Below are 27,842 nucleotides of genomic sequence, written 5' to 3' on the forward strand. Positions count from 1 at the left end.
TTCAACCAATACCTGGCACTTCTTGCCCACTGGATTGCCGCGCTCTGCTCCATTTTCCAGTGCTATGTGGATGACACTCAGCTCATTTTCAGGCTACCCTCAGCCACCTCTTCTCCCCCTCTCATCTCTGTCTGTCCGCCATCCAGGAGTGGTGTGTAGCCAATGATCTATGCCTTAATGCCAGTACGATCGAGATTCTCCTCAACGGCACACCCGCTCCCCCCTTTCCTGTCCCTCTGTGGCTGGCCTCTCTTGGCCCTCTTCCTGCTCCCAACTGTGAGGCCGAAAACCTCAGGGTCATCTTCGACTCCACACTCTCCTTCTCTCCTCACAGCTCTGACGTCTCTAAGAAGTCTCACTACCAGCCGAACCTCCTCTCAGGTATTCTTCCTTTCCTCTCCTTCCCCCAGAAGCTCACGGTCTCCAGAGCTCTGGTTCTCTCTAGGCTGGACTATTGCAACAGCCTCTTTCTAAAGCTGCCTGCTTCTACTCTCGGCCCTCTGCAACTCATCCAGAACAGGACTGCGAGACATGTCCTTGGCCTCAAGCCGAGGGATCGTATCTCTCCAAGATTAAAATCTCTGCATTGGCTCCCAGTGGCTGCGAGGATTAAGTTCAAAACCCTCTGCATTGTCCATAAGGCCTTCTGGGGCCTGGGGCCTCAATACCATCAACTCTCTCTTCCTAAATATCTTCCTTCTCAAGCTCTTCACTCATCCGCCTCCAACTGCCCCAGGGTCAGACGCTTCTCCAAGCAACGTGTTGGTGATAGATCTCTTTCTTTAGCTGGGGCTTCCCTCTGGAACAGCCGCCCTGCCTCCCTGTAATTTGAGGAGACTCATCTCTGGTTCCGGAAGCACCTGAAAACCTTTCTCTTTGCTTCTGCTTTTTCTCCGCCTCTCCCCTGCTGACTTCATGGCTGATACTGAAACGGCACTGTTTACCTGGCCACCCTCTGATCTCGGGCCAAGGCTCCCTACCCTGCCAGTCGCACAACTGCACTGTATTCCTGGCAACCCCCCCTCTTGGGGACTGTTTCTGTATTCCTACAGTCCCACTACCAGCACTTGACACCTGCTGTCTGCACTTACCCTTGCACTTGTCACCTGCTCGCCGTACTTTTACTTTATTTATCTTATTATCCCATGTACTGCACTGTCCCCTTCCCCCTCCGCACTTTCCTCCTTCCCCTTCCCTTGTGCGATCTGAATGATACCTGGCCTAGTAGGACCATTGTCTGTCTTCCCTCTGTTCCCCCTCCCTTGCCTCATCGCGCCTAGAAACACTTGTGTATAGGCTCGTTATAAATGCCATATCATATATCATGTCATGCTCTATAACGCGAATGCATTTGGGGTGTCACTGTGGGTTCCACAGCATGATTCGATGAATGCCTAATACTGCTTTGGTGGCTGGCTTGTGGGGAGGTGGGGGTGGGGGCACTGGGAAGAGAAGGTTCGAAAATATCTGCGAGAACACATCTAACTTCTGTGGTCCTTTTTTCCAGGAAGAGATCCAACAACTCAAGGGCAAACTGGAGAAGGTGGAGAAAGAGCGCAATGAGCTGCGGCTGAGCAACGACCGCCTGGAGAGCAGGGTATGTCACCAGGGGCGGTGCAGCTGGCCCCATGGTGCTATGTTTCTGGGTACACTTGTCTTCATTGGCGCTGTGACTACCATTTAAATGCATTTGTTTGTTATTTGGTGTTGGGTATAGTGGCTGTGCAATAGTCACTTCAGAGTGCCACACTGATGTTGCAGAATCATTTAACCATCAATACGTTTGCAGTCTCCCCTACGTCTAAATATTCTAAAGGGTTAGCTTACTTTCAACAAAAACAGACATCTTGGGCGAAAAACAGTTAATAGCAGGGTAGGTCGCAGCGTATTTCTGTATGCAGGGTATGTCCGACTATGCTGCAGTGTGCAAGTGAAAAAGGTAGCCGTGCTAAAAAGATACCCCGTTTGGAAATTACCAGTGGGAGTCGGTGTGTTTTTAATTGAGTCCATTATGAGTTACGTTGTCCAGATCAAGCACTACAGCTGACGGTCTACATCCATGTTTCTAAATGTATTACTTACATTTGTAAAGTGCAATTCTTTTGGAATTGGGGGTGGGGGGGCGACTATTTATTGGATTCTCCCAAAATCTCTAGGATCTCTCCCCAGGGAGTGAATCTGTTACCTTTTACTTTTGAGTTCCCCCGCCATTTGGATGTGGTGCTCCCCAGGGATCTGTCTTTTATGTGCATCTGTCTGTTTCACCTTTGGCTCTTTTGGTTGAGTCCTTGGGGTTTCATGTACACCAATGACAGCTACGTTCTCTGGAAATGGGAGGGCCATTCAGCCACCTGCCAGATAAGTGTAAAGCCTGCCTTACATTGGTAGATGCTTGGATGTACCAAAACCTTCCCAACCATTCCATATTCAAGGTACTCGCTCTTTCCTCTCTTATTAATCTCTGATCTTCGGCTCTTTGGCCCTCCTGTTTGGCCCATGTCTATCGCCACATTCCATGTAATGCTATCCTTGTTCCCCCTAGTTCTTCAATAAACCAGACATGTTCCTGCCATTCCCAGACTCTCCATAGGTTTTTTCATTTTGTGTTTTGTTCCGACCGATGTGCAAATTGTTAATAGCCCGATTTCCAGTAGACTTGACCATTGTAAAGCTCTGTACCTGCGCTTTCCCACCGCTGCTGTCAGTCGTCTTCAGTGTATTGAGAATGCTGTGCCACATCGCCTTTGTAAAGATGAACTCTGACCATGTCTCCCCAGCTATTTGCTCTTTACATTGACTCTGTGGCCAAGCGGATAAAAGCTGTTATGCCTTTTAAAAAAAACGATTCATTCAAATCGTCCACAATAACTTTTGAAACCGATCAAGCTGGCTGCCACTCTCTAGATTTTTCCTGATTTCTGATTTACATAGCCAATAGTATTGACAAGTTTTGTCTATTTAAGTAAACTCCTTAAGAACAGGACGTCTAGAAATGTGCTGGGGTTCGCATCCTGCATCTGTCAGGTGTTTTGGACTACAGTTCCCATGATCCCTCTTTATTGAATATGCTTACTATGGTGGCCTTTAAAACGTGTGGAGAGCCAAAGATTGCAAACCACTGATGTTGAATGTTACGCACAGTGGAGGCACTTTGGTTTTTTTTTTGTGTACAGTTCGCCAATCGTGAGGAGAGAGACTTGGCAACTCTTGCAGCAGTTTATTTAACATTGCATGCAGTTCTTGGAAGTGGTCTGAAGGCCTATTTGTTGCGTTTCTACTGTTCAAACTGTAAAACTCCCTGTGACATATAAAGTGCTCCTGTAAAGCGGGCTAGTCACTCAAATGCGCCAATATGGAGCATGCGCAATGCAGACAGAGAGAGGCAGGTTCTGGACAAGTTGCCACATCCAGGCTCATCAAATCCTAATTTCGAACCCTGTCTTGTGCTGCTGTCCAGCCCCACTGAAATGCGCAGGTCACCTTTGAGATTAAGTTAACCTGCACGTTTCTCAAACGAGTGCAAAGAAGAGGTGCACCCTCTGGGCCTTTTTTTATTTGCACCTGTTTTTTGCGAGTCTCTCCTGCCTGGAGATGCGAAGTCCAATGTGGGGTTTTATGTGATTACATCGAAATGAAATTTTCAAATAAGAGTTTGTCGAAATAGTTTTTTTCGCTAATTCGATTTGGCTGCAAATATATGCTGGGAAGACCCACGCAGCAGTACCCCCCCCACCCCTGACAACCTCTTGAATTTATTATCAAGATTCCCCTTCCTCTTACCCCCCACATATATTTACAGCTAAATTCCTTAAAAAAAATAGTCAAATTCGACCCTTTCTTCCGCGTCGTAATCTTCCTATCCCCAATGTGGACTGTGTTGGAATCAGAAAGCAAAGCCTCGGTTTCTTGCTTTGCTTTCACTGGTTGCTTGGTGGATTGTGGTTCATGGCGTGCATCTAACTCTCTTTGCTCCCCTAGATTACAGAGCTGAATTCAGAACTTACGGACGAGAGGAACACTGGGGAGTCCGCCTCGCAGCTCCTGGAGAGCGAGGCTTCGGAGAGGCTTCGGGCTGAGAAGGACATGAAGGATCTTCAGGTGAAGCAGCACTACCGTCTCTCCTGAGCTATGCCTGTGGACTGGCTCCATTCCAGCTCGAGGGCTGGAGTTCATAGCTGCTCATCAGCCCACCATAAGTGGGCCCATTAGTGACACGCATGCCCTCCATCTTGCTAATAGGAAAACATTCACATTACTACTCGCCAATTTTCATTCTAATGCTTTACTATTTATATTTGGTTTCAGTACAGCATGGACATTTCCTTTTTAATATAAAATAGTTTCCTGGTTGCTTTAAATGTGCATGGGAGCACCTCCAAGCTCTTTGGGTGATTACCATGCAGTTCCTGCATAGATACTGTGATTGGGCGCCCCCCACAAATAACTACGCTGACTCCTTTAGTAAATTTCAAGGGTGTTTATTTAAAATAAATTGTCAGAATGTCGCTTCTCTCCTTAATTTTTTGGGGTCTATGGGACTGGTGATGATTGGCGCTAGGGCCGTCCCTCTCCTCTCTTGATTTCTCCAGGCCTGGAAATCACCTCCCAGCCCCAGGCACCCCTATCTGGCTTTTCGTCTTCTACTCATCGGTAACCCCTATCTGTCTCTTTTCTTACTCCCACTAATGGTGTTCTCCCTAAGTCGTTGGCTACCTGACTCCCTAGGGAACTTCTATCTCCTCCCTCTCCTATCATTGGGTAGTTGCTGGGAAAATGGGGAATGGTGCCGCCTTTTACCCAGCATCACTTACACTCTTTCCACAACCTCACAGTCCTGACCCTTCGCTAGACAAATCCCTTCCAACTGTTCTCCTCCCACCACGTCACTGTCCCTCCAATCTCTCTCTGCCTTTCCACCTCCCCCTTTGATCTTAATACCCTCTACCCTCTTCTCCCTCTTTCCTCTCACTCCACTTTACAGGCTCCTACAAATCCTTTTTTTCCTAACTCCTATTCACCTCTATACCAATAGCTTTTTCTATTCTCCCACTCACTGTCACTCTTCCGGCTACTTGAATACTGTTCCCACTCTGCTACTACCACTACCTCGTTCTACCACCTTCCAGATTACTCAGGGATATGGTGCCCTGCTCACCCAGGGATATGGTACCCTGCTCACCCTGCTCTGACTAGCCCCCTCCCGACTAGTTATATCCATCGCCCTCTACTCCCACCAGCTACTACGTCTACTCCCAACCACTACTACTTCTGCCACTACTACTGTCCCACTCTACTACTCCTACCCCTCACACAAACACTCCACAGACCCCCCTCCTTATCAATATCCTCTGCACTCCAAAATGCTCCCGCCTTCACTGGTCTCTCGGACGTCCTCCACCTCCTCCTGTACTCACCCAACTAACCCACACTTAGACATTCTCACACACACTTCGTTGTATACCCCTCCCACGATTGGCTACTTACCCTGTCCAATAGCTTACCTGGCTCCAGGGTGTGACAGGGAAAGGCCAAGGCAGGTCTTAAAAGGGCTAGTAAGCCCTGCCCCTTTTCCAACATGGACCCTGGATTCCTGAAGGGCTGCAAGCCCTTTAAAATAATAATAATATAATAATCCCCGGTGGTTTAGTGGGTTATGGCCTCATGGGACCTTTCATTTTAATAATCAATCCCTGGTGGGTTAGTGGCGGCGTTTCCTCCCCTTTGCGGGCTCCAGATGACACTGTCTGGTGGAGCCTCGCTCCTTGACTGGTGTTGTGGGTTAGTGCAGCACCCCTTTGGTGCCGTGCTTCCCTCATCGACATTCCCTGCCAGTGTTGCTGGTAATCGCAGCAACCAGCGGCAGGCACCCTGCTGCTGCTACCGCAGTGCTTGTCTTCTCTGTGGCCCGGAGACCGCTACACTACAGGTAAGGAGGGGTGGGGAGGGGGCCCTGCCTGCACTCGGGTACCAGTGGGTTTGGGGTGGGCATCCCCCTCCCCCTTCTTCACAGGCCCATGCGACTGGCCCTGTCACAATACTTAAAACTTAATTTTAGAGTTGGTTAGAGCAGAATCTACTGCTTTTATTCTCCCACCTCAGCTTCCAATGTGTGACTTCCCTGTGCGGGACTGATGTCTGCAGATTCTTTACCCTCTCTAAATCAAAATAAGCCACAGTGCTCTCCATGTGAATCTATAACGCTGTTGGAAGGATTAGTAAAGCCCACAACAGTGCTGGCCTAGCCTGTTCATTTGATTGTGGAGAAGATTCACCATACTCCTAGTCTCTGTGGAACTAAACATAGGTTAGGTGGAAGGAGACCTTTTCGGCTTCTAGACTCAAATGTGTCTCAGCCTCTGCCTGGAATTTTGTCACATCTTGAAGTAAGCACTTGAAACCAGCACATGATAGAGTTTTAAAACAAAACTTTTATACTTTAAATGCAATGACATTAAAATACATTTCGAATCATCACTAGCTTAAAAACAATTGTTTAAAATAATTATTATCACAAGCATGAAAACAATCATTTCAAAACACAATTTTCTCCTCAAACAAGATAAAAAGGAAATAGCAGCATACACAAGTTAGAGGGGTTAAATAGCAAGCATTGCCAGAAGTACATGAACACTTTATCTTCACTTTTGTCAGGGTCAGTTAATTTACAAAACATAATTTTACAATGATCGGACAGCTTGTGGCATTTAATAACCAAAAAGTTCCAAGGACTCAACCTCGTTGTTGCATAGCCTGCAAAGTCTTTCTGCTTTGGGCACCTTTTCTCTTGCCCCAAGAATATTGAGTGTTGGAATAGATTCAGCTTCTTTTTTAGTAACAGATTCCGATAATATCTGGATGGGTGTATCATCAAAAAGGATTGCATACCATTCAGTGCCTTGAAGTCATACTGAACATTGGCTGAGATCTTATATACCATCACATTTTCTCTGTTCAAGTTCCAGTCAGTAAGGAACACCTTTTTTAACTCTTCAAGGGAAACAAGGCAATTCATTAGCTAATGAACCCACATCATTCAAAGCCCCTATACACTCGGCCCCTCTGCCCACCCTCCACCCCAGTGTTTAAAACAGAACAAGTGGCGGACAAAAGAATATCTGCCAAAAAAACTAAAAAGGAGCTCTCTACAGGATCTGAAAAACAGCAAAACAATCACAAATCAGCCCAACCTATCCTTGAGGCTAAAGAGGACGTGCCCAGGATATTGTGAATTGCTGGAAGAGGGACACCATTTGGTAAACATAAAAACCTTCTCCATATCTTTCCCTCAACTTGATATTTAATAGAGAATCTTTAATATCTATAAGAGCTTGTTTGGGCTTCAAGCTGTTTAAGTAAATTGCGACTTTCAACATAGTGGCTTAGTTGGTTAGTTGCTACCTTGCCTAATATTTTTTGTAAGAATGGTATGCTTATCGAGCGATAATTCACACATAAAAAAGGATCTAGAATGTGTTTATTTGTTTCTTTAGGATAGGTGTGACCCAACCCTTTTTAAGGCACATGGCACTAAAGCCTTCTCAAAAGATTAATATAATAATGTCTTTAATATTGGATTTAAAATATGGTCAGTCTTTTATGAGTATTGAACGCCTAACGTCATCTGGACAGTTTGTAGGTTTTAAACTAGCAAGGATAGCAGTGGTTTCTTGACATGAGATATTTCTGAAAACAAAACTAGCCTCTGGGCTTGGTGGTAAACTATCATGAGTCAAATCTTAATAAAAGTGAATTTTGACTCGAGTATCTATTAAGTTGGTAGATGGTGTCGTCGGCTTGGATTGGATGTTGATGTCATCCCTAAAATAAGGTTGCATGGTATTACACCAGTTTTCTGATGGTTTATTTAGAGCCCTACTAAGTTTAGGTTTAGATAAGGAGTTCAGAATATTGAGTAGGTTTTTGTGGAGTTTAGGAGCAGTACTTATTTGGGTGGCATAGTAAGTGCGTTGAGATTCCTTTATAGCTCTTTTATATATGATACAATTGTGTATATATTTTAGCTTGTTTTTACGGTTAGTGTTTATTCTCCATGATCTTTCAGATCTTTTAAGAGTAGCTTTTAAAGTGCCCAGCTTGGGTGAGTACCACCCCTTGTTATCCTGTTTGGCAGGCACAAGCTTACATTGTAATGGTCAAATGGTCTCTGAAATACTAGAGATTTCCCATGTACAAGAATCCACAATAAGGTCAGAGTCAAAGATGCTGCAAGTGGTCTCTACAAACGCAGAGAAGTGAGGAGTTACGGACTGAGCAGAAAGTAGGTTTTTTTCCTGTAGTGGAGGAGAGTTTTATCCTGTTTATAAATCTTGAGGATAGTATGTCTCAATGAAGGTATAGCAGCATAGTCCATCCATAGTAGGTGGATACTCCCAGACTTACTAATTGTAGTAATTTTGCAGAAGACCCAATCTTGGTTTTTAAAAGAAGTGCCGACCCTCCTCCCCGGCTGTGTGGCCTGTTAACTGAAAAACATCCTTCTGGCAGCACGTTAGTGGTAGCTGGCCCAGAGAATTATTTTAACTAAGTTTCAGTCAAGGAAAAGAGGTCGCTGTTATGATCTAAAATCAAATCAATCATAAACCTTGGTGGTATGGTAAGGAAGGGACCAAACGTTTAGTAGCATCCTTTTTAATCAAATCACTGGCTTGGCACAAGTTGATGAACGTAGCGTACGGTGAGGAAGCTTGTGTGAAATAATGGAACGTGAAATTAGTAAATTGCGGTGAGGATGGGAGGGGAGCTTACAATTGGAATAAAGGCTCCAAGTACCAATAGGTTCTGGAAGGATAGGAACTAGGTTTAAGTGGGTGTTATTAGACTGTCTATGAATATTTAGATCAGTGGTGGCTAAAGATTCCGGATAATCAGAAATAATATTGGAGGATAAATGACAAACAATAGGACTAATACAGGGGAAATTGTTAAACGTGGGCTTGGATTTCATACAAGTTTGAGAGATGTCATTAACCGTGGAATTAAACTCATCAAGTAGTGACTTTTGGTTTAAACAGCGGCTGTATTCCATGTAACAGCGATATTCGGATAAGTATTTCTTCACTATAGCATCAATCCTAAGTTTATAATTACCGTGCTGTAAGGCTGAACAAAATGCATATTGGTCACAATCAAATTATACAGCAGTATATGGGTAACGGAGGCACGTTTTACTAAGCTAAGTAAAGCAATAGGAAGACCTAGGCATCTAGTACCGGAACCCGCAGAACAAGCGAAACAGGCTGTGCATCAGCGCTTTGCACTAACAGGCTGCAGTTAAGCCTGTCAGCTCCTAAAAGTGATGTGACCATGGTTACACTCACTGTAGGAGTTCTGGGAAATGTAGTTCCCAAGCTACCTCACACTGAAGTGGTTTCGTGGACAAAGTATGCCTACTGACCAGCATAAAATGCAGTGCAATGGAACAGAGGATCATTTTAAATTAAAATTGTTAAAAGGTCATGCAGTATATCTGCGTATCTGAAGCAGTTTTGGCTGTTGTATAGCCATTTGTCAGGGACTAACTTAATATGCCCTTGTTCAAGCACAATTTGCTAGCTAGCACAATTTGCTAGCTATTGCCAGGTGGTACGTGAAATAGAAGTAGATGGAAAAATGCCTATCCACATGCCGACCCAAAAGCCGCAACCGTTGGATTGGGCAGTGCTTGTTTAATAAGCTATTCTGGGCCGGGAATATAGCTCGGGGGCAACGCCCTCCCCTTGGAAGCAAGGGCAACATGAAGCAACACAGGTTCGATCCCCTCGTCTGCGCTTAGAAACCTCTGTGTAGTAAGCGCGTGATAAATAACCAATTACAATTCTGATGATGCCTTACTTGAAGATGCCAAATTCGAGTACTGCCCCAGCTAATTCCAAATATGGACACTGGGAATATAAGGTAACCATAAAATAAAAAAGGCAATGTCTTTCTGTTCTGCTTATTTGAAACTGATATATGTGAACAAATATCCGCAGACATGGACAATGACAACTCCCCTGCTAACCCGCTCACCCTCCATATTTGCATACGGTTTCTTGGACAGCCCCCCTCTTCTATTCTGACACCCAGCATTCCTCAAACCTTGCCGATCATTCCAACACATTGGAGCCCTCCACACAACCAAGTATGCTTGCAGAGCGGAACTCGTTAGCAAATAACCGGGCAGATTAATAACACTTGAGGCTGGAGTATAGCCATATAAACTCATATGCCCCAAGCCAACTCACCTACAGCCTTAGTAGCACACAAAGAACAGATGCAGATGCTTCCAGTCTGCATGCTTCAATGCCTCTCCCTACTAATTTCCCCCTCACTTTCAGATCTGCTATCAAGAATCCAGCAAAGGTCAAAAGTCATGCTATACAAGATCCAGTTACATAACATGAGTGTACAAGAAATATCCAAATAAGTCAATTCGGCAATCTTCCCTGTGTGCTGACTTAGATTGTCTTAGTTATTTCATTACCTCGGTAGATAAAAACCTACTCAAATATGCCCATGATAGCTGGGCAATATTATGGCCCACTACAATCTACCACAGCCTTGCATTCCTGCGGGCGTAGCCAACTTTTTGATGCCATTGGCTGAGTGGTTGCAGGTTCATAGTGAGACGATTGTCCAGATTAGACTGACTCATGGTTTAAGGTCCGGTACCGATCGGCCTCTGCTTAGACTCTGATACAGTGCACAGTCTGAGAGAGTAGAAGATGGGGGTAGAGCATCTACAAATTCCTCTCAGCTAGGTTTTCCATTTGTTCCATAGACCTTCATGATTGGTGTGCTCTATAAATAACCACATTTTTGTTCACCCTCCTAATAGGCCAAGTATGAGGCACTCGTGAAGAAGATGGACTCCATGGAGATGGAGGTGATGGAGGCGCGACTCATCCGTGCATCGGAGCTCAATGGCGAGATGGATGACGATGACGCAGGTGCGTCCTGTTTTGTGCTACCTTATCTCTGCCGAATCCAGAGCCTGCAATGACTGGACACAGTCACCTTGAGGTTTCATTCGTGTTCCCTTGGGCCTGATTATGTAAGGTTTGCCCCTGTGCACAAAAAGGAGCAATGAATTTAGCACCAATAGTTTGCAGCTTCTTTATTACCGAATGGACCCAGCAGGGATTTTTCCAAGCCTTATTATCTAAAAAGGTTTACACCGAAAAACTGAACCATTCTGTTTTAAACAAATATATATTTTTGAAGCTTTATTTTCATGTTACAAAGCAAATGGATGACCCAAAAACAGTCTGCCCTAGTGCTAACCTTTTTAGTTCATTGAGATTGGGGGAAGCACCCGTTAGCTCCATCCCGTATTACCTGAGCATTTGCTCTTCAGTTTTTTGCCCAAGGCTCAAGTCGAGGATACACGCGGGGGACGGAGTCCACCCACTTTTTTCAGAGGGTGGACTCGGTCCCCCCCAGCTAAAATGATAAACAGTAAATGTATTCTTTGAATTTATGCATTAAAGACGACCACAGCGATCGAACCACGGTGGTCAGGTTTGTAGGCCGGACACTTCACCACTTCATTAAATAACCTGATGAAAAATAACTAACAACTAAAGGTAAAATGTCTCATTTCGGTACTGCAATTCCCATGGAAAACACTTGTATTGGTTCTTGGAGTTTAAAGCATTAACGTTTTCAAAAACACTATTGGAAGAAAAAATCCTCTCTGGGCTTTGTGTGTGTGTTGTTTTTATGAAAGGCAAATTACATTCGTCCTGTGCAATTTGGGTGGTTATGCGAAGCAAATGTAATGAAATGTGCATATTTCACCTTGATATGCTAATTTCTCGTGACGTCACATCCCATTGCATTTGTTGACGTGTCCCCCCACTTTAATTTTTAGGACTTGACCCCTGTTTTTACCACTGGTGCAAATGTTAGATAATCTCTCGCCTGTTCTGGGAATTATGCTAATCCTGTAAAATAGTGCTTGCCAGCGTGAGCAAACAGCCTCCCTTAATCGTAACATTCACTTTTATTGAAAACCCAGGAATTACATTTTAAATAATTATGTGTTGGCTCTTTAAATAATTCCACATACTAATTTAAAATACATTTTGCAAAGTCATTTTTAGAAAGATCTACATAATGGCGTAAAAGAAAGCTACATACTAATTTCTATAGAGCAACCTACATCCTTTTAAAGACTAATGTAGACCATTAAAGGAAATTTGCATCTAGATAATTGTACACAGTAATCAATGGACTTTGCAAACTATTTGTTGTTTATATTTTTTCAGGATTTTGCACAATTGTGTATATGAATTATGCACAATGTTTTTAAAGGGTACTCTTGTGTCCTGTCCCCTTTCCGCCGTACTCTTGGCTCATCCAACCGCATGGGGAATGGGATAGTGGCATAGAATAATTGAAGAAAGTATTCGCTTTAAATGTCAAACATTCTGCACAAGGGGGTTTGTAATGGATTCTGAAAAGTTACATTTCCAAAATAATCCTGCACGCTGATTTACAAAGTAATATACCAACCTTTTTCTTTTTAATTTCACCCTCTCTTTAAAAAAACAAAAAAAGGGCACCCCGATTAGACATGTTTGCAGACACTATAAAACATTTCTGAACATTAGTCTGTAAAAAACGCAGCAGTCGCTATTTTTTACAAAACTGACTGCCATTTAGAATGTCCCTTTTGAGTAGAATTCTGCTCACTGTCTTTTATTTTGAAAGTTCTGGGCACACATTTTAAAAAACGTTTGTACCCACATTTTAGAAATAATCTGCCCGCTGTTTTTTAATAAAATGTGCACACTGGTTCTAAAATATACACAAATTATGAAAGAATTCTGAACTTCTTTTTTGAACGCAGTCTATTAAAAAAAAAATGCAACATGCCCGCGGGGGGAAATGGTGTGGTGTTTGAACCCGTTGGGTCAGTCTTTCCTCACTGCTGCTGCTGGCCCGTTGCTGGGTCCCCCCCCCCCTTTGGATTAAGAACTGCTGTATCCCCCTTGCCCCCCGTGGGGGGAAAGGGTGCGGGTGTTTGCGCCCGTGGTTTGCCTGAGGGCTATCTGGGGGCCCTCCAGAAAAGTTGCCTGCTTGTTAGACCCTCTCCCCTGCACGGGATAATTGCTGGTACCAGCACGGTGGAGGATGTGAAGGAGTGTGAGTGGGTCTATACAGATTGGAGCCAATGTGAGCACCTACTCTGCTATCCTTCTTTTGACTTTGGGACATTCGTCCATGGGTTCAGGGCTAAATGACCCAATGGCAGGGCCGGCCCTAGGATTTGCAAAGCCAAGAGCGGTAAATTAAGTGCAGGCCCCTTTATTTACATGTGATAACATCACAGGAAGTGACATCACAAGATAATGACCACTACATATGTAGACAGCTGCGAAAACATGGTAATCCGAGGGGAGAATTTCCAATAACTACACTAGCAAAGTATAAAAGGTGCCCACCTTTTAAGCCCAACAATTTTATAATGACATATTTTAAAGAAAACAAAATCCAAACATGAGAGGTGAGTTTTAATGGCACTATTATGTGTTCTTATTGGAAACATGACCACCTGGTGTGAAATCCTAGTAGCTGAACGCTTGAGCAAGCACACTTTTTTAAATGATGGCCTCAAAAACACAGAACCATGGTTGCATTTATCCGCTGTCCACCCACATGTATCGACTTGTGCCCTGGAAATCAGTACAGGGCCAGAACCAGAGAAAATATCCCTTCTAGTCTCCAGAATGACAACCTCTCTTGTCACATCCTTGGTAAATGTTCATGGCTCACTTGCAGGCTTCATATATAATGTGAGGAAAATGTTAAATTCTACTTAAACACTTTTTGGTTTGGGAAATATAAACACGTGGAAATAAGGCAAATAGCTAAAACGTTTTTTTTGCACTATTTTTAATTGTGCTGGAGGAAGGCACAGATTTTAGGCAGCTAACTGCAGCTTTGCATGTGCTTTAAAAATGAAAATGCCCCTCAGCAGTTATCACAACAATGCTCTCTTAAATAGGCCATCAATAGTCAAGCACTCTTACCCAGGGCTGGACTGGGAACCAAAAGTGGCCCTGGATTTTTTTTTCAAAGTGGCCCCATATTTCGTCGAAGGAGCGAGCATAGCGCGTGAGCCCAACCTTTCTATGAGGGGATTGCGAGTATCCCCCAAGAAGATGTTGAATAAAATTAGTGCATTTAAACCATGTTATAATCATATATGGATTTTAAAAATTCATGTTTTAAGTAAGTTCATGATCTCATAAAGTATATCTTCAATGATAGATGGACAAACCACGAGTGCAATATCAGTCTCAATAAACATAAGAAACATATCAAATAATACATGGATTGTAACAAATGTTTTTATTAAGTAACAGAACAAGATGCACATATAGGGGCACATTCTTAAAAACGAATGCAAATAAAACAGCTGAGATAATGCACTTTTTTATTTGCATTAGTTTGAGAAATGGGCAGGTCACCATATTCTCAAATGCACCTCATTCTCAAAGGTATCTCATCACTTGTGCCAAAATATGTACTGACAATCTGACCGAGTCTCCAAAGGGCCCAGGCAGAGCTTTACAATGCACATATTGAGCTTCCCTAAAACATGCAGGGGCCTTCGAACACATAGGTAGTGGCCCCACATCTCAAAACAGTGCAACTAAGGCCTCCTGGGGGCCCAATCACATACAAGGACTGCCCAACACATATAGGGTCCATCAGCACTACATGAGACTCTGCATTACACAGGAGCCCCTCAGAACACACAGGGGCCACTCAGCACGCACTATGCGCCCCCCATACATGGCCTTATTCACATGCGGAGGTTGGCCCCTCGGCACATAAAATGTTGATCAGTCCATTTATGGGGTACATCAGCGCATGCAGGACTCATCAACACTTTCAAAGAGTGCTTCGGTACATGAAAGGCCCCTGCATATACAAGCTCTCCTCAGCAACTAAAGGCCCATCAGCACACAGTGGAGCACCACTCATACAGGCAGGTATAGGCCCTTGCTACACTGGTAGAGGCGCATAGATAGGGCGGCGTTACCCCATACTGCAAAACAATACCAGGACGCGAAACGGGACAGGACAGCGTTGGGGGAGCAGTGGTAAGTGGCGACATGGGAGGGAATAGGCAGGTAGGCAGGGAATGGTCTGGGAAGTGGAAGGGTCAGGTAAGGAGAGCTTGGATGAGTCATCGGAGTTCCACGTAGTGCCCCCAGATAATGAAAGTGGGGAGGCCTGTGAAATATTGGTGGGCACTGGTGGTGTCCCCCAGAGAGTTAGCAAGTGGCATAGGTGGGTGGGAGAACAGGGAAAGGATTGTGATCTTTTTTCCAACTCCAGTTGCACAAACATTTAAGCACAATGGATCTTTTTTCACCCATCACATAGAACCGAATGGGAAACCATGCATAGAGGGGCCCAAAGCACACAGTGGGCCCCATGAAATACAGGAGCCACTCCGTATGCACAGAATCTGCTCACAACATTCAAAGGTCTGCCAGCACATAAAGGGGCCCCTCAGCACAGAAAGGGTCTCAGCACACACACACAGGGGCCTCTTGGCACACATCGGGCCCCTTAGCACAAGCAGTGCCCCATCTCATATACTGTGCATATTCAGGCTACACAGCACAACAAAGGCCTCTTCTGCCTGTAAGAGCTGATCAGCACACATGCAGGTCCTCATTGCACACACATGACACCTCCACACAGCAGAGTGTGCCTCATTCTACCCCGCCCCCATAGCACATACAGTGCCAAACTCCACAAAAAGGGCCCCTTAGCAGCTACCTCAGCAGACAGAGACCTTTCAGTAAAGGGGTGAGTGACCCTGTAATCCAAAGAACAATGAGGAAGGATTACACAAATAATAACAAATTGCTCTTTTATTCTCTCTCCCTATCACACTCTATCTCCCTCTCTCTAATATAGTCCCACCTCCCTACTTCACTGTCTGTCTACCCTTCTGTCCCTCTCTCTCTACTGCACTCCCTCCTTAACACACTCCCTCTGCCTCTAGCCCACTCTCTGTAACCGGTCTTCTTTATGAGTACCTCGCTCTCTTCACCACACACTGTTCACCAATCGTTCTCACCTCACACTCTCTTGCTCTCCTGCACCCTACTTACCTCTCACTCACCCTTGTATACATTGTGCCACACACCCTGAATCTATTTTCATCCTCCCAACAATACACATTCATACGCCATTTGCTGGCAGCACCCTTGTTGTGACACCCCCCTTGCTCCCTGTCTCTCTTACCACCTTGCACAGAGCCCATGATATCATCTGATGATAAAGCAGTTATAACGCAGCTATAAAACAAGTGTTTCAAGGCGCGACCAGGCAAAGGGGGGAACAGAGGGAAGACAGAGACAGCGATCTTATTACCATCTTATGCACCCTATTTATTTCTCTAAACCTGTTGACATTTGAACCTTGGGTCTTTTTCACCATTGCAGGTAAAGCTCTCTTTTGCACCTTAGCTCTAACTCGCATACACTCAACAATTCATAAGAAACAGTCAACATATTTCATCTAGTAAACTCAGTCACTCGGCGTGTTACACAAATCAAAGAAATAAAATAAGTCAATAAATTAAGCTAGGTTATACCCACACTACAACATTCATAATAGCAACGCCAACTTATCATTTCCAATTGTAAACGCTGGATATTCAGAGCCCCCCCAAACATACGATGTCCAAAAGCATTTGATAGAATGCTAGAATGACAGTGGATGGACATAAGCCAGAATATAACCAGAACACACGATGACTCAGGAACCTGCCGCTCATCTCAAAAACAGCAGACAGAGCAAAGCAAAGCAGAATTGCAGTTGCTCTCCCAAGGCAATGCAGGGCCCGGTAGCATACCTCGCTCTGACCAGGCAGGCTTGCATTGAAACTCATTCCTTCCCTAATGCCACCCACCCTTCCCTCCTCAGAAGACCATGTGCCATATAATGCCAAATGCAGGCCCCAGCAGCATAACTCGGTCTGACATCATTCCTTCCCTAGTACCACCCACCCTTCACTCGAAAGGAGACCAAATGTAGGCTGTCACTACTTGAACTCAAGCAGTGGGGCCAGAAGGTGCTGTCACTGATTGACGCCAAGACATATGGACATATGCTGTGGAAATGAGGTGACTACTTTAGTTTAAGAGCCATTTTACTGCCACTGGGTAGAAACGTTTGCAGCAGGTAAAACGTGAGTGTGCCAGGCACGCACCAGCAAAATGATATATACATTGCTGCCGGGCAAGCATACACGCCAACTCCTCCTTATTCGGGAAGGAGAATCACGATTTTGCAGACACAAATGTTTTTCCCATAAAGTTTTACCTTCTAAAATCCCTCGCCCCATTCAAGTCTATAGGCGAACTGAATTCTACTTATTTCTGTCTCATAATCTCCCACTTGTGAAGGGGGAGGGAGGGGTCTCATTATGGAACCATCCACATTTCGTGCCTAATGTGTTAAAAACGTTGGTCTTGGGACACATCTGAGCAAAGCGCCTATTGCACTCAAAAGCTTAGATTGCTACGAACACTGCATGCTGATGCTCCCTATACGTTCCATACCCGGAACACAATAAGAAATTAACATATTTATCAACATGAAATCATTGAGAGCCATGCTAGACTCACGCAAGCAGTCTAATTACTGCACCAGGCCAGCTACTGCTCGTTGAAGATTCTGTGCGTCACTGGCAGCCACAACTTTTAAAAGAAAACAAGCGATAGCCCCCATCTCACGCGCACTGCCATTGCCCTACATTCCCCAGGGCAGGGAACCTCGACGGACAGTCCTTGAGAGCTCTGTCCTGGGGAATGATTTGAGGGACTGGCTGCCGCTGCAAATAATGCACGATTCAAGAAAAAGCTGATTTTGTTCAGTAAAGTAACTTGACTTGCAGGCTTTAAGTTAAGTTACTATACTGAACAAAATCATGCATTTCATCAACAGTAGCAGTGAGTGACCATCACAGACCAGAGGAGACCTGATTTGAAACTTCTCTGTACGTGAAAAGGTCGCAAGGTGTGCCGGAGTGCATGTGCTGCACCCCGTGGTGACCCTTGCAGTGTGCACGCGATGCCCCTGTTGTGCTCCCTGCAGTGTGCATGTGGAGGGCACGTGGTGATATGGGTCCCATTCTGTGTGCAAGGTGCATATGTTATGTGCTGGGTCTTCTATAGCGCTCTTTTTGTCATTTGCATGGCCACCTCTTGGCGCTTTATGATGTGTTCGGTGGTGCCATAAGGGAACCCCACGTGGCCTTTGGAGGGGTGGAGTGAGGTGACTCTCGCCACAGCCACGCGGACTGGAGGACGTGTCATGGGTACACAACCTTTGGAGTGTTGTGGTGACATGCACGGATGATGCCACTTGAGACAGTCTGGGCTGAGACGAGCCACTTGCAGACACCGGCCGGAGTCTGACCTGGTGCCAGGGTCGGGCTGGGGAATAACATTATCTCGAGCACCTTGAACAAGTGGCCCACAGTTGCAAGTGGCAATTCATTGCTTTTGTGACAGACTGTTTGAGTAGTACCCAAGGGCGAGGCTTTTGATAAAATGTGATGCAAATTGTGCAATTTAAACAAAATGTATTCAGCAACACTGGTCAAAACTACTAGCTGCAGAGCGAAGTAACTTGTCAAACCGGTCCACAAAGAGTGGCCCACTATGTTTAAAAAAAACAGGCCCAAACTAGCATTTTGTTGTGTTTTTGGTTCGGGCATTGCCTTATTGCCCTACCAGCAGAGACAGGCCGGGGTAGGTCATGCTGCATCGACCCTCGGCTGGGCTCTCCCTCACCCAGGTGCTGAACCTACACCAGCCGAGCATCGATGTGCTTACCCAGTCTGGCCTAGACGGTTCTACAGCCCAATAACAGGGCTCTAGGGAATGATTTCAAGCAGCCACTGCAAGTTAACTTTACTTACGTGGACAATCTCGAGTCGAGACTCGAGATACATATCATCAATGTGCAGTGTGTCTCGCTAGTCGCTTCTCACCTGACAATCGATCGATCTTGTGGCTTGCAATGCCAGGCCTCATGCAGCCCGGACCAGCTGCCTGCCTGCTAATGTGTGCACTGTGCGCGCAGGCGCAGCCTGGGCAGCAGGCAGGGCACGTGCGGTTCCAATCTGGTGCCCAGCCCAGGAGGCCCTGCGCAGGCGCGGGCCCAGCCCAGATGCTGGGAAAAAATAAATAAATGCCGGTGCCGCTGCCTCGGTCAGTGGTGACAGCCAATTCAAGGCAAACCACCCAGACGGAGGCGAGGAAAATCACGCGATGTGTTTATGCTAACACATGTGTATCCTTCCGCTCAAAAAGAGGCCCTACAGGCCAGAGGCCTACCGGGGGATGTCCCGGTGGGGCAGTCCAGCCCTGCTCTTACCTATAACTAAAACATTACTTGCAACAGCGCCTCAATGCCCCTGTGCCGTTAGTGAGCTTTACAAATCTAAAAAAATAAAATGGTAAATTGCACCCACTTTAAACGCTCTGCTTTAAGAAAGAAAGTGATCAGTGCTTATGAGGCCTGCAGCACCTATCAGGCCGCTGGGGGGTTGCGGATTGGAGGGGGGTTGTCTCTCCAGAGTTGCAGCAGGAGGTTGACGGGAGACAAGTTGCCTCCCCAGAAGAAACAAAAGGGAGCCAAACCTTGAGGGACAACAGCTGCTTTTGAAAAAGATATTCCAGCAAGCTTCCCCGTCATGCGGGCTGCAGAGTGTGCCCCCTGTGTCCTCAGAGTGGACTGCAGCAAGCTTAGGGACTCTGAGCACACGGCCCACACTGCAGCCTGCAAGAGGGAGTCAACGCGGCACAGGGCCAAGTGCAGCCGCACATGCTGCACACGCCTAGCGCCGGCCCTGTCAGTGGGATTCAAGTAGGGAACTAGAAGGACTAGAGCCTTAAGGGATGGGTTAACGTCCAACGCTCTGGATGAGAAAGTTAATACTAAAGTTGTTCCTGCACTCCTCTCCCAACAGAAAATGTTATTAGTAAAAAGAAAACTTCTAGTGTCAGACCGACTGTCAACTACATGCAAAATAGAGCCCCGCGCAGTGATTGCCTCACGATCTTTTGCTGAAGCCCACTCTCTTATAGCTGAAATGAACAATTTCCTGGGCTTGTTTGACTCGTTAACCAGCCTTCGTACATGGGGAGGGAGGGTCTTGTAGCCCATGATCTCGTTGTCTCTGCCGAACTTGGGAATCCTGAAAATGCTGGATGCCCGTGTCCCACAAATGAAAGCGTGGGAACAGTGTTACCCCTGACACCCACTGACGCTCCCCCTGAGATGACCGCAGGGGTGGGGGGCACTGCCCCTGAACCCGATTCCGCAATGTCTACCCGCACCACCTGTATAACGCCTAGAACCACTGCAACCTCTGTAGCCTCAGATGTTCTAGACCTTCGACTTCCCAGCTACTCCCTCGCCAGCTGTAATGGAACATCTGTTACATGGGATAATTTAACGCAGCTCAAGATATCTGAAGAATAACTCTGCCCTGTTAATCTGATGAATTTAACCCCATGGGTGTGGGTACTAGCAGGGCCTTTTGGTGACTTTCCACTAGATAAGACACTGTGGGCCTCATTACAAATCGCCCGGTATGGAAACAGTGGCGGTAAACCCACCGCCACCGTTGTTTCGATGCCGGGCGATTACAACTCCTGCAGGCGGGAGGTAATGTTCCTGCCAGGTCTGACCTGGCGGGTTTAACACCGCCCGCCTGCAGGAGGACGAGGAAACACCAGCAGCATTACGAGATGCTGCCGGTGTTTCCACTTCCCCATTCCCTTTGAGTCCCATGGGACTCAATGGGGATTAACAACATTCCGCCTCCGTGATTTCTGGAAAACCGGGGTTGTAATGCCCCGGTAATTCCGGGAATCACAGAGGCGGAATGGTAATGCGAGTCCGGCGGTAACCAGGTAACCAGGTGGTGGCCCTGTGTCTTGCCCTTCTTCTGCGAGCAAGTGGCTAACGTTTTACCAACTCATCCAGCTGCGAGTGGGCACCACCTTGCGTTTGCCAGTGTAGCACTGTTCTGGTTGAAATTTTCCAATTTAACAATTGTTTTTTCATTTGATTGAACTGATGGGTGGTGGAGTGAGCAAGGGGGGGTATCCAACCAGCCTTGGGGACAAGAAAAAATATATGGACGATTGTTTGCCTGTCCCTGAAATTAGCTCTGATAACTCTGGTGTAACCCAGAGTGATAGGGGGCTTGTTAACGGGCCCAAGATAATTACCCATCTTTTCATTGGACCAGCAGATGAGGAGACAGAACCAAATAATTATGCCTGCAATGAATCAGACTATTGTTCCCAGTCCTTTCTGCTGTACCACCCTTCCCCCCCCGTTCCCCACATAGCTATTGCCCGTGGGAAATTATCAGCCTTGGAAGGGCCACAACCCAGATGGGTCATTCTTTGGGCAGTTTAACTGCTCCTGGTATCAGGGCGACGTTGTCACAGGTAGGGGGATCACTCTATCTTCACAGGGTCCCCAAGCTTGCCCCAAACCACCACGAACCTAGAGATGCCCTTTTAAATAAGTGCCTCTGTTGGCTCTGGGTGGTGACGGACTGCGCGCTTGTCAATCGGGAGCAAATTCTATGCTGTACCAGGACCTGTCGACAGGCAGCCAATACATTTGATTCCATTGGAATTGATCTTGGTGACCACGACTAGTGGAGGGGATATTAAACCTAAATAAATCAGGTGGACCCCCACCTAATTCTCTAACAGCCTTTTGCCTTGTGAAAGAATCTTCCATCGGTCTGTGCTCACAGGAGCAAATGCTGCTTTACTATGGAACAGCCCCCCAAGCAAAGCCCCTTTGTTCAGACCATCCAGGGTCAAGGTTCTCCGACACACTTTTTGTCATTTTTGTGTTCTAACGCCGATTGTAGGAATGTATCCAGCTATTCTGTAATAACCAAGAGATACCCAGACCATGTTCAATCTCTAGCTGGCTTAATCTGTCTGTATTCATATGGAAAAAATATTTGTAATGTTTTATATTTGTGTAATACTTTAATGTCTTTTAGCCAAAATAAAGTAATGATGATGATGATGATGAAAATGCAACATGCAGCCCTTTACCTGGTATTTTTACTGCACGTGCTAAACACGAATTGTACCCCTTTAATAAAAATAAAAAAATCTGCAACTATTGACTTCATGCTACTCAGTTTGTGATGTGAAAGTGGCAGTAGCTCGAATTACATGTGGTGATAACAGACTTGACATTTCTGCTTTCTGCCATGTCCCTTAGGCGGCGAGTGGCGCCTCAAGTATGAGCGTTCTCTGAGGGAGATTGACTTCACCAAGAAGCGCCTGCAGCAGGACTTTGAGGACAAGTTGGAGGTGGAGCAGCAGAGCAAGCGCCAGCTCGAGCGAAGGGTGAGTCGTAGCAGCCAGAGCGCAGGGCCAGCTCCAAGGAAACCCCTGCTATCCACCAGACCTCACCACACGGGACTGAACCAATCTCAGGAGTGATTTTTCCTCATGCATAGCCTTATGAATCAGAAGTAGACATTGTATTTACTATTTGTATAGTGCACAGTGCAAACTGCAATGTCTTTAAGTTGTTACTATGGTATCAACCTGGCAGATGTGAAAGAGGGAGTCAGCCAAGTTGGTTATTTACCCGTGGGTGTGCAGGTCTCTGGGCAGACTCTCGTCCCCCGGAGGTGTGCTACCTGCTTGGAAATGTCCTTCTTTGGTTCCTGTAGTGCAGTCAGTGTCACTGTTGTCATTTGGAGCTCCCATGGCGTGATGCAGGGGGTAAGGAATAATGTTGAAGGGTGCGGCAGGCTGTCCATGAATTGGCATACACCCGGAAGCAAGGTGAGCTCTGCCAGGACGTAGATGCTCTTTAAATTCTCTTGTGCATTTAGAGGGTCCAGGGAACATTAGCAGGAAGGACTTCACCCCAAATCCTCTCACTGGTCCTGGGGTTTGTTAGTGGTGTTCCAAGCCCACACGTGTGCCTTATGCCCTTCCTCTCTGTTCCCTCCACTCCTCACAGTTGGCTGACCTGCAGGCTGATGGCGATGAAACACAGCGGGCCCTCCAGCAGCTGAAGAAAAAGTGCCAGAAGCTGACATCGGAGTTGCAGGACACCAAGCTGCACCTGGAAGGGCAACAAGGGCGGAATCACGAGCTGGAGAAGAAGCAACGCCGGTGGGTAGCAGCGCGTGGGCTAGCAAGGTCTGGCACGCCGCTCCAGTTACCACAGATCACACGCACGTGGGAAAGGTGCAGGGTGGACGCCTTAGAAGTGGTCTACATGTTTTGGGACCCCTTCGAGTATAGGGTGGATATAATACAAGCCTGGTTGAGTTGTGGCACACGTGGCTTAAAAGACTCCAAATGTAATATTGACCCCTCAGAAAAAGGGGTGAGACATAGCATGGACCTTGGAGCACCTCTACTTTGTGTAACTTGCTGAAATTAAGTAAAGGCAAAGTGGAAATGTTATCTAGTGGGGGAGAAGTGTAGTGTTAACATATAGTTCTTATGGACTGTGGCTAATGTCCAGGTATTAAACGCGGGATGGATGCAAATTGGATAAATCCGAATTTAGGCAGTACACTCTTGATTCTTAGGAGTCTTGCTTGCCTTTCTCAATTTTACAGCTACTCGTTCAAGACATATTTAATTAATGTTATTTTTAGGACTATTTTAGTCTTTATAGTTCTATATGCCAATACTTGTTACTTGCCTATTCTGAGCCTTCAGTTTGTAGCTGTTTGTTCTTCACTTGGATGACAATTTTCATACTGGGTATTAATGTTTATTTGGGCTTATTCTAGCTCCATTTGACTAACCGTTTTTAGTATAATTTGGATAGAGACGCGGAAAAGGTGTGAAGTATTTTGTTTGATAATTTTGAAACGTCATTTCCTTTACCACCATAGTCTTTCATGCGCATTGTGAGCCATCCTAGCAAATGGAAGGTTTTCAATCAGTCTTAACCTGTGGTCTTGGTATTACATAGGCACCTTTGATATATATGGGCTGCATGTAACTGTCTCAGTAGAAACGGGCTGCAGGTACAATGGACATGTGAAAAGGGCAGCAGCTAGTTTGCACACATTTGATATGGGATGCTGGCAACATGGGCTCATTAGATCTGGGATGCAGGCAACATGGGCTCATTAGATGTGTTTTAGGTCAGATTGACATATTTGTTATGGGCAGTAGGTAACATGCAAAACAGAGGTGATGGCTGGAAGATTTAGAATTAATCTTAACCTTTGGCATTGCTCTGGGAAACCCTCCACACCATCGTTCTTCATTCTGCCAAACCATTACAGAAAGGGGAAAGACCACATGCAAATCAGGCTTGGTCCCATCCCCATGGGGGCAGTCCAGGCTGAAGTGCTGGGTCGCATCCCTTTTGCACAAGACCACAAGTATCCCCGGACATGTTTCCGCCTCATCGGGTGTCATCAGTGAGGAGTAAGTTGGGTCTCCAGGCCCAGGGGGCACGGGACCCACATCTGGGCATAGACGCCCCACTCGGGGTGACCATAGCAAAACAAAAGAGGGTGATGGCTGGAAGTTTTAGAGTTAATCTTAACCTCTGGCATTGCTCTGGGCAAACAGTGGTGTGAACGGGTGCCCAGAGCAGTGCCAATGGTTCAGATGTGCTCAAAACCTTCCACCCATTACTCTTTTGGTTATCGTTTGAGCATACCCTCTCTCATAGAGGGAGACAGACATGGCCCCTGACTTTATGTGCCATAGGGGACCAAACTGCGCCTCACTGATGAGGCCCAACAAGGCCAAAACATGTCTGGGGCTGCTTGTGTTTGCGTGCAGAGGAGACCTGGCCTAGTAGTTTGGGCTGGGCTGCTCCCATTGGTGGCAGTCCTGGACTGATTTGCATATGGCTTTACTTCTTTTTCAATGGCACAGATGGGATCAAAACGGTGGCGTGGAAGGTTGCTGAGAGCAGTGCCAGTGTTTCAGATGTGTTCAAAACCTTCCACCCATCACTTGTTTGGTTACTACACCTAACATGCACACATTGGATATGGACGGCAGGGAACATGGTCTGTAAGTAAGATGGGCATGTTAGATATACATTGCAGGTAACATGGACTGGTTACATATGGGTTGCATGTAACATGGACTCATTAGATATGGGATGTAGGTAACGTTTAATTATGGGTGACCACTCGTTTGATATGGCTTGGAGATCTTATGGATTTAGGTAATATGGAAACATTCTGTATTGATTGAGGCGATGGGCATATTATATATGCACTTGGGGCAACATGCACCTATTAGGTATGGGATGCAGGTAAAATGTATGAGCTACTGATAATGTGGACTCATTAGATACAGGTTGCAGCTTAGGTACCATAGACTCATTAGATACGGGCTGCTGGTAACATGGACTTGTTAGATCTCGGCTGCAGGTGATATGGTTTCATTGTATGGGTGACAACGCTTTTGATTTGGGTTGGAGATCGTGCGGTGCAGGTTAAATGGACACATTCGGTATTGATTGAGGGAATAGACGCATTATATATGGACTGGCACGTATTAGACATGGGGTGCAGATGAAATGTACGTTTTGGGCAGAGTTCGTAGTGGTGGGGTTCTTTTTCTCCAAAAGGGGCCTGAATTCGCCCTGAATCGGATAGAAACCAGGGAAGGTCTCATAAACGAATGCATCTATTGGTTTTGTTCTGTGAGTGGCTGCATGTCCATGATCCACGAAAACAGTTTAAGCAGCTGCATTCGCAGGGAGACAACACTTTTGATTTTATTTGGTTAGAATTCAAGGTGATAAGTGGTCCAAGGCCTTTTGGGCATTGATTTAAAATTGTACCCTCCACCCAACTGCATGTTCGGATGTAAAGCCCATCCTCCGTGCAGTGATGGTTCTCTTCTTGAAGATGGATTTCTGCGTCCCGTACTATCTGAAGTTAATTTGGTCCCATTAGGATAGTATAGCCCGGGTAATCTTAACCATGGTAACCCGACTCTCATTGAGGAGGAGGGCTTGGACTCGGTGAAGTGACTAGGGTCTGCACCTATGAATTTGCCTCCTTTGGCTGTGGTGGAGCAGACATCTGTAGGAAATCTGGGGGTGGAAAAAATAGTATCCTGAAACATAGCAGGATTGGCCAAGAATGTAATAAATAGTGAATGGGTGGAATACATATGGACGTTTTAATATAATTTGCTTACAGGAGACGTGGGCCTTAATGTAGCAATAAGCCACGAGACAGCGGGCCAATGTCGGCCCAGGTAATGCCCCCGGGCCCATAGTTACACGCCATTATGCTCAGGGGCCTTAACGAGGCCCCTGGGGCATCACTGCAGGCGGTATTGGCCCACCGTCAAGGGGCTTATTGCCATTAGTACCTCTGCCCATTAGACCAGGGTACTAATTGCATTTCTTTCTATTCCGATACACGGCAGCGCTTCGGAACAGAAAAAAAGAGAAAAAAAAAGTCAAAGAAAATGGCTGCCAGGAAAGGGAAAACGTAGTCCATTTTCCCTTTCCATGGCAGCCATCGGGAGCGGACGCACCGGGAACAGAAGTGTTCCCAATGCGTTCGCTCCCGAGAAAAGAAAAAAAAAAAGGTAAGTGGTGTTGGGAGGGCAGGGAGGGGATAGTTTGCAGGGGAGGAGGGTGGAGGAAAAAAAAACATACCAGAGTCCCCAGCGGGGGACGAAGGTGGCCCCCAGCCATGCGGAGGCCCGGAGCGGGGATTGCCTCATTTCGGGCCTCCTCATTGGCTAAGGGCCCACCACGCCCCCCACCGGGAACAAACGGAGGCACCGAAGTGCGTGCGAGGGATTCCCGGCTTGGTAATTCCCCGGCAAGGGCCAATCAAAATGCTTGTTACATTCTGGTTGACCCTCGCCGGGTACTTATGGATCATCACTTGCAGCGATATACGTCTTTTCACATTGTGGCCAAAAAGAGAGTTGGGGGTCGACTCAACACATGGGTCGACTCCAAATTTAACTGTTTTCTCATCTGTTGCCACTGGTTCTGATGATCTTCAAGAAATTCATTTTTAGTAATCTCACGACACAAGGTGAGGTGCAGACTTGTATTTTATTTGATTGACATCTATAACCAGCCCTACAGTAAATCTGAAATTTTTACTATTAACCTTCTACAAAATAGGGTAGAGTTGGTTAGAGCGAAATCCCGGAGTGAACTCAGTAGTTGGGGATTTAGAGCCACTGCGCCACTTTGAGCATGTGCTAAACAACGAAATTGTACTGTGGATTATCCTACTTTGAGAGCAGATATCCCACAGCATACACACAAGCTGGCACTCGGCATCAGTCGAGTTCTGATTAACCTGGTGCTCAGGGCCACCAATGGTAGAATGCCAGGTGATCAACCGGCTAAGAATACTTTTGTCAGTGGAGTAAAATCTTCCCAGATAATGATATATTCTTAAGTATAAGGGATTGGTCCGTATAAGTGGACAAGTGGGTCGATTCTCGATCTGATGGTGACTATAGAACACTTTGTGTAAGACTTGCGTTTAAGATGATTGCTTATGCCGTGGCCTGTGGGCCCCCTGTTCTTAACATTCTTGTGTCTGGCCATGCCAGGCAGAAGATGAAATGGCAAGCAATAGTTGATGATAATCTTGAATAATCTTGAATCTGTCATTTATTAGAAAGTGTTACCGGAACTGGAGGCAGTGTTTAGCTCTCATGTCCCTGCAGGAAGTATGACTTCCTTATTTGAGGGCATGATGGTGATGGTGAAGATAGGCTCCACATGTTTGCTCTAACACTTGGTATGATAATGAC

General features: G+C 46.0%; 1 protein-coding gene across 14 annotated transcripts in view; it reads left to right on the forward strand.

Annotated features, from left to right (window-relative positions):
- Window positions 1–27,842, forward strand: part of MYO18A (myosin XVIIIA) — a 1,313,149-nt gene that overhangs the window by 975,769 nt on the left and 309,538 nt on the right. For all 14 annotated transcript variants that reach the window (XM_069615286.1, XM_069615296.1, XM_069615289.1 and 11 more), the window contains 5 exons: window positions 1,508–1,597; window positions 3,979–4,098; window positions 10,838–10,949; window positions 22,312–22,439; window positions 23,068–23,222. In XM_069615286.1, coding sequence (XP_069471387.1) covers window positions 1,508–1,597; window positions 3,979–4,098; window positions 10,838–10,949; window positions 22,312–22,439; window positions 23,068–23,222 — 605 coding nt within the window. The remainder of the gene's footprint in view (window positions 1–1,507; window positions 1,598–3,978; window positions 4,099–10,837; window positions 10,950–22,311; window positions 22,440–23,067; window positions 23,223–27,842) is intronic.

This window comes from Ambystoma mexicanum, chromosome 9, assembly GCF_040938575.1.
Source record: "Ambystoma mexicanum isolate Mex_15411 chromosome 9, UKY_AmexF1_1, whole genome shotgun sequence".
Classification (NCBI taxonomy): Eukaryota; Metazoa; Chordata; class Amphibia; order Caudata; family Ambystomatidae; genus Ambystoma; species Ambystoma mexicanum.